Consider the following 8,006-nt stretch of genomic DNA (forward strand, 5'->3'; position numbering starts at 1 on the left):
ATGCATAACAAACAAATACCATAAACTAAAAAAGAAAGTATTACTATCCCGAAAAATACTTAAAAAAAACCAGTGCAAGTTTAAAGCTGTTCCTTTTTTAATTTCACCTAGGTCTAATGAATGCATGCCACATGCTGATTGGATCAATGCTTGTTAAACAACACCGCAGTAGTTACAATTAGGAAATCCAATAAACATATTACCATTGACTGATTATCTTATTGGAAATGTTGGCTGTGATTTAATTTAATTTCAATATCTTCCAACAATGCAGACAAGGGAACAAATATTTTCTCTGGAAATTTTATTCATTGTTACATTAACATCTCTTTCATCTTCGGCCAATGTAAAATCTATATTTTATTTTATGGAAAAAGATAAAAAGATATCAGATCTTTCTAATTTACAAGAAATAAAAGTCCGTTCGTCAACGGAATGTGCAACAAACTGTGGACGAAATGATGATTGTTTTCTAGCTTCATTTAATTCTATAACAAAACAGTGTTATATTGGAACTTCTGTTTGTCCTGTTTTAAGGACAATACAAACAACAGGTTGGAATACAATACATAAAACAGGTAAGATATTTTATATACATTCCATATATTGTATTACCATCTTATTTTTGGCGAGCGGTTTGTTTTCGAGACTATCGCGATTATAAACATAACGCAAATACCAATCGTGCCGAATATGGAAAACTTTGATCTTTGCTTGTCTAATTACATCAAGTAAATTTGAAAATCGCCAAATTAAATCGCCGCAAAGTCGGCTAGAAAAGGCAAAACAAAGTCGGCTAGAAAAGGCAAAACAAAGTCGGCTAGAAAAGGCAAAACAAAGTCGGCTAGAAAAGGCAAAACAAAGTCGGCTAGAAAAGGAAAAACAAAGTCGGCTAGAAAAGGCAAAACAAAGTCGGCTAGAAAAGGCAAAACAAAGTCGGCTAGAAAAGGAAAAACAAAGTCGGCTAGAAAAGGCAAAACAAAGTCGGCTAGAAAAGGCAAAACAAAGTCGGCTAGAAAAGGCAAAACAAAGTCGGCTAGAAAAGGAAAAACAAAGTCGGCTAGAAAAGGAAAAACAAAGTAGGCTAGAAAAGGCAAAACAAAGTCGGCTAGAAAAGGAAAAACAAAGTCGGCTAGAAAAGGCAAAACGCGAAAATAAGTTGTTTTACAGTATTGTTTTTTCTATTTTATTTTATCTGAATTTGACTGTTCTTTCCAGGTGAATTCTCGTCAATTCACATCAAACAAATGGATAACAACTGTCATATTACTGACTGGGGACAGGCATTTTCTTATGTAGAAAAAGGAAAATGGTGGAATAAATATCAGATTGTTTTACCCTTTAATCTCTATTCATTACCTAACACATTCAGTTCAGTTCAGAGAAAGCAACTAGCTCTAAGCAAATGGTAAAACAAACAAAAATGTATTCCTTAAAAACAAAAAAAAAGTTCCATGGAAAAGATTGCCCGTTCTAATTGAAAACAAGCTTATAATTGCAAGTTACTGATACGACACCATGCGCTAGTACTTTTATCCCAGCTGTTGTTTGTAAAACTAGGTAACAGAGTTTCGTTATTATAAAGACCATGAACTTGTTTTTGCAAACGTTGACAGCAATTAATTTTAGCCCATCGAAGTCATGCACATGCACAAATTGACAAATATTTTGAGGTTCACGCAAAACCTAAACATAATTTCTAAATATTTTTTGATCGACGAGACACGGATTTGGTAGAATATACAAATAAACTCATCATAGATACCAGGACTAAATTTTGTACATACGCCAGACGCGCGTTCCGTCTACAAAAGACTCATCAGTGACGCTCGAATCCAAAGAGGGTAAAAAGGCCAAAAAAAGTATGAAGAGCATTTAGGACCAAAATGCCTAAAAGTTTTGCAAAATACAGCTAATGTAATCTATGTCTGAGGTAGAAAAGCCTTAGTATTTCAAACGCATGTCAGTCGTATTAAATTATAATATGTTAACGTTTGCAAATAGATGTTCATGGTATTCATAGTCAGGTGCCTGTAGATAAGTGGTTGTCATTTGTTGCAGTGTTACAGTTTGTTTTTCGTTTATTATTTTGTACATAAATTAGACCGTAAGTTTTCTCTTTTGTCAATTGGAGGTTCTTTATAGCTGTATGAGCTTGCTTTGCACATTATCGCAGGTTGTACGATGTCATATAGTAGTTAATTTCTGTGCCATTTGGTCTCTTGTCTCTTTTCTATAAACCAATCAATCACTCAATTTTTTATTTTTTTTATTTTCAGATAACTGTTTTAAAACATGTAAAGGTAAGTAATTGATACTCTATAAGTTTTGCTCAATTCAATAAAATGTAAGCAAAATATGTATAGAATACTATGCAATTGATAATTCTAATGTAGTTAATAATTTAGTAAATAAGCGCCATGGACACAATGATGTTAAAATAATAAATTTCTACAATAGTTCTATAAAAAGTGGCGAAAAATGGACATTAAAACTCATAAATCGAAAGTAAACTGACCCCAGTATGAAAGAAAGAAAATGAAATCAATAGACAAACAATAGTATACACAACAAAATATATAGAAAACAAAAGACTTAGCCCCATGAGCCCAACCAAAAGGTTGCACCTGTTAGTAACAAACCAGTAGCAAGTCCCATTATTTCTGTAAATTTATTTTGCTTCTATGAATATTGTTGGTGGATTTCATAGGTATTTGTTTGCTGACGTGTGTAACTCATGCCGATCACCCGCAAACATAATACACACAAACTTGTTTTCCATACATCAATAACCCCTTCAAATTAAGCATTAATACTATAATAGTAAATGAACTATAGTAATGTCCCTATCTTGTGCTATTCACTTGTACGTTTTAAACAATACGCATCCGTAGAGAATAGGTGTATAATTAATTATTTGTTCTTGATAAACATGATTCGTCAGATCCCTATAAATAGAGGTAATACCCAAGGAATTTAATCATGTGAAATTGGTTGTAATAAGAAAATAAAATAGGCTGTGAAAATCAAAATCAGCATTTAACATTTGATGCATTTTATTTGAGAAAGTAAACATTATCAGATGGATAGAGGTTTTATGATATATTGATGAAAAATTGGTGTTATGGTATACATTTTAGATGGTTAAAATAAGATTGCTGGATCTGTTTTTATCTTAAAGCGAGGATAAGAATGATTTTTTTAAATACGCAAATTATAATAAACATAAGGAGACCTGTCATTCTTTAGATCAAAGTATAATTAAGATAGCTATAGAGTTTTTTGAAAACTCTAGTTGATTTGAAAACTATTATAGCAATCAAAGGTGGATATTTCAATTTAATAAAAACTGAAAACTCTAGTTTTTTAACCTTTTTACATAACCCCTTAATTTGACAGCAATTAACCAAACTACAAAAAAAACCTGGAATTTCTTAAAATCTATATTACTCTCCAGGGGCAGATAATTGAGTTTTATAGGCTAATTTAGATTAGTTGAGACGAAATTTGATGGTCAAGACTGAGTCTAAAGCGGTCGAGACTGTTAACTATATGAGGTAGATTACAAAAGGAGCTGCAAAAGAGATATGTGGCCAAAAAATAGTGATTGGGGAAAATGGAGAATATAGTGTGTTAAAAAAGAGGGACGAAAGATACCAGTGAGACAGTCAAATTCACAAACCGAAAATAAAATGACAACGCCATGGGTAAAATTGAAAAAGACAAACAGACAAACAATAGTACACATGACACAACAGAAAACTAAAGAATAAGCAACACGAACCCAACCAAAAACTTGGGGTGATATCAGTTCCTGTGCCACATGTGGCACCCGTCGTGTTGCTCATTATATAACAAATCCGGTAAATAGTCTAATTCGGTATGTCACATTCATGAAACGGAAGGGGACTAAAGTTACGACGTAAAGAAGATATCCTATATCATCTGCATAAAATAATTATAAGAAAAAGAATTGTGAGATATCACTTTATTATAACTGTTGTAAATTAATCATATTATTTAGGACCTCAGCCGGCAGCATATTTTGAACGCTTCTGTGCTGGTATACCAAATGCCAGGGCTTACTGCTTCACAGATATGGAGTTGGTGATAAAGAACGGCGTGTATGGAAATCTATACTGCGTTCCAGGGGCAGATAAATTACTGTCGTTACCTGCATGCGGAAAATACGTCACAGATATTTTGTCGAATTTGTGTAATGGACAATTTGACTGTAGCGTATCTGTCGGTTCAACGACATTCGGAACAACGAACTGTGGTGGAGGGGAAAATTTGTATATGTATTATCAGTGTGGTAAGTATTGTTAAAATTATTTTCAAGATTTTGAAATAATTGAAATTGCATGTTGGAATTTTTTTTAAACGTTTTCGATACTTTGATGTTTATTTACATAAGGTTAACATTGTTTACTTCTAATTCAGGTGGATTGTGGTGAAAAAATGTTTTATCGGCAATCATACTACATCTTCTATATAGTGTTTTAATATCAAGCTATTCTTAACATTAGGAAAGTTGAGTGAATGAATCATTCATCATTATCATATCTTGTAAATTCCCTGTGCCACCTACTGGCGGATGACAAAAATTTTGTTTAATATACAATTCCAATAATCAAAGAAAATAATCCTTTAAATCTGCTTTACCTACCGACAATTTTATGTTTCTCAACAAACAACTAAAAGTTAATGACTGAAATACTAAACCCGTCTATCATGGAAGAGGTAGATGTTTTGGCTTCTTTTTAAAACGCGCGAGACACATCTTTGATTCTGATATGAAGTTCTTAAACAGTTTTGAGTTCACATGTGTAGTTAAATACGAATCTATTGTGTGTCCGCTAATATGCAACAGTTTGATCAATTACGGATTAATCAAGTATTATACTGATGAGCAACATTTGCTCAAAGTAATAAAGAAATGAATTGAAGCTCACAACACGCTTCAATTAAAAAAATACCGTGTTTTTTTTTATAGTACAATTAATTCTACATAAGGTCTTTGCATCGGAACTAAACACATTTATTCTAAAAACAGTTATTGGCATGACACGGGTTATGTTCTTCTCATATATGTTATGATGGTATGATACTAAACCCCTAACGGGAAGGATTGTGCCTGATGTTCTTTTGATGAAATCATAATCTTTCAGTCAGTTTAATTGAAGTCTGGAGCTGGCATGTCAGTTAACTGCTAGTAGTCTGTTGTTATTTATGTATTATTGTCATTTTGTTTATTTTCTTTGGTTACATCTTCTGACATCAGACTCGGATTTCTCTTGAACTGAATTTTAATGTGCGTATTGTTATGCGTTTACTTTTCTACATTGGTTAGAGGTATAGGGGGAGGGTTGAGATCTCACAAACATGTTTAACCCCGCCGCATTTTTGCGCCTGTCCCAAGTCAGGAGCCTCTGGCCTTTGTTAGTCTTGTATTATTTTAATTTTAGTTTCTTGTGTACAATTTGGAAATTTGTATGGCGTTCATTATCACTGGACTAGTATATATTTGTTTAGGGGCCAGCTGAAGGACGCCTCCGGGTGCGGGAATTTCTCGCTACATTGAAGACCTGTTGGTGACCCTCTGCTGTTGTTTTTTTATTTGGTCGGGTTGTTGTCTCTTTGACACATTCCCCATTTCCATTCTCAATTTTACATTGCTACTTTTGCAAAGGTACTATTTCTGTACTACAAAATTGAAGTACTGAAAATTGACTTTTAATATTGAGTATTATTTTTTGGCTCACACCGAACATCAAGCTATAAAGGGCCACACAATTTAGTAATGTAAAACTATGCATATTTCCCTATTAAAACTCTGAAGTACTGGAAATTTACGTTTAATATTCAGTACTCTTTTGCTACTTTAAAACTATTGTAATATTAAGGTACTTGTATTCTACGGTACTTGATTTGTAATAAAAAAAACTTTTCAGAAATAATACCAATAGTGATCTCGCAATATTCAATGTTTAAGAAGTATAACCTTCAAAGATTTCCAATAGACAAACTGCTGAAAATGTAACGGTGTAATAAAAATCTGTAGTACTTAAATTTAAAGTACAATTCAAGTACTAAAAATACAGTTATCTAAATATTAAAATTATTTTAAATTAACAAAAGAGTACTGAATATTAAACGTAAATTTCCAGTATTTTAGAATTTTAATAGGGGAATTACATTTTAACCACGGTATAGTCCTCTCTGCTGATAGTTGACCATTTTGATAAATCACGTTGTAAAAAGATGTACAAAAGGTGACCTTAAAGTAATAGCCAAATTCCTTTTAATTAAGGGAAATATGCATAGTTTTACATTACCAATTTGTGTGGCCCTTTATAGCTTGCTGTTCGGTGTGTGCCAAGGCTCCGTGTTGAAGGCCGTACATTGACCTATAATTGTTTACTTTTATAAATTGTTATTTTGATGAAGAGTTGTCTCATTGGCACTCATACCACATCTTCTTATATCTATTTAGGGAAGCTGGAATTTGAGGATATTATTAAACGAAGAGTAATTTTAAATTAGCTACTGAAACATATATTTTATATAGAAAGGGGATTTAATCATTTATCAAATTTTATAAGACATAATATACTGCATAGGTACTAGTACGTAGTATACTGTAGTATACTGTATCTCTGACGCTTTGTTTTAAATCAGATTATCAACTTTTGTGATAGGTTTTGGACTATTAAATATTATGGCATCTACCATTACTAAAGAGACATCCATTGTCTTACTGCTCATCTGGTGCAATACAATTGGTACCGTTAATTGTTTTCAGCATTGAAACTATCATCAACCTATTTTACAAAGATTCATTAAAACCATTGGCAGGTTTAAGAGTAGAACATGTTGACCAATGACCGCTTCTTATGGAGCAACGTAAATAGCAAATGCATAGACCTTACAAAACTATTGCTGCTAACATTGGCTTTCTATGGCCTCTAAAAACTGATTGAAGAAATTAAAAAATAATAAAAATGATTCAAATGATGCTATGAAAGAAAACGGCATAGAAAATAAAAATGATTTGCAATTGAAGTCTTAGGATCTCCTCTGTTTATTTATTAGTTCTATGGCAATTTAAGTCTTAGTATCACCTTTATTTATTTGTTGTTTTTATTCTCAGTATTATAGAGGAGTTGCTTAGTTATTGTACTCAATTCCATAGTTCTGATTTATCATGCGTGTAGCATACATGTTCAAACCTCAATGACTTTTCTTTTTACATCATCGAATTAAAAAAATACATTCATTGTGTTTTATTTGAGAATAAAAAAGATCATGTATATATGAATAGTTAGCATCCATCAAATTAAAAAAACAACCAAGTAAACACTTCATTGTTATATAAGGCGATTTATTATTTAAATCACATCACATCACATTATGATGTATACAAGACTTATACAATGTATAATATACATTTCTATAATTTCCTGTTGATGGAATAATATAATAAACTATTGAGAAACCAGGGTTTCGAATTCATCCGGCAAAATCAGCCTTATATTAATTTTTTAAGTCCCTTTTAATTTTGTCAAACAGCTCAACTCATGTTCTACGTGGTTTTGAATCGCTGTCTGTCAAATGATTGAGTTTTAGTGTCCGAAGGTAAACCAACGTAACAGAGTCTCGGACAAATAACATTTATGACGTGTAAAATCATTTATTTATATAGTTTCATTTACATACAGAACATTAGAATATATCATGAATGTTTATAATGATTTGAATTGTCATAATAGATTCAAAAGATGTGAACTATTTGTAAAGACATATCTAATCATCATTCTATAAACACGATATATTAAACGTAACATTATTTTGTATATTTCCACTTGCAGCCTATGACGATGTATACTGCCACAAACTTTGTCACACGTGAGTATTTGGACTTGTATTCCGAAGAACTTTGGATGTTTATATATATATACAATATTGGGTCAATGAAAGAAAAATATAAACTTTTTTGTGTGAGG

General features: G+C 32.0%; 1 protein-coding gene across 1 annotated transcript; it reads left to right on the plus strand.

Annotated features, from left to right (window-relative positions):
* Positions 1 to 294: 294 nt before the first annotated feature.
* LOC139505196 (uncharacterized) lies at positions 295 to 4,315 on the plus strand (the record flags this gene model as incomplete). The annotated part of the gene is given in 3 exon segments (XM_071294959.1): positions 295 to 578; positions 2,280 to 2,303; positions 4,025 to 4,315. Coding segments are annotated over 3 exon segments (526 nt in total), but the record flags the coding sequence as incomplete, so codon positions are not given.
* Between the last annotated feature and the right edge of the window lie 3,691 nt (positions 4,316 to 8,006).

Source organism: Mytilus edulis, unplaced genomic scaffold (genome assembly GCF_963676685.1).
Source record: "Mytilus edulis unplaced genomic scaffold, xbMytEdul2.2 SCAFFOLD_557, whole genome shotgun sequence".
NCBI lineage: Eukaryota > Metazoa > Mollusca > Bivalvia > Mytilida > Mytilidae > Mytilus > Mytilus edulis.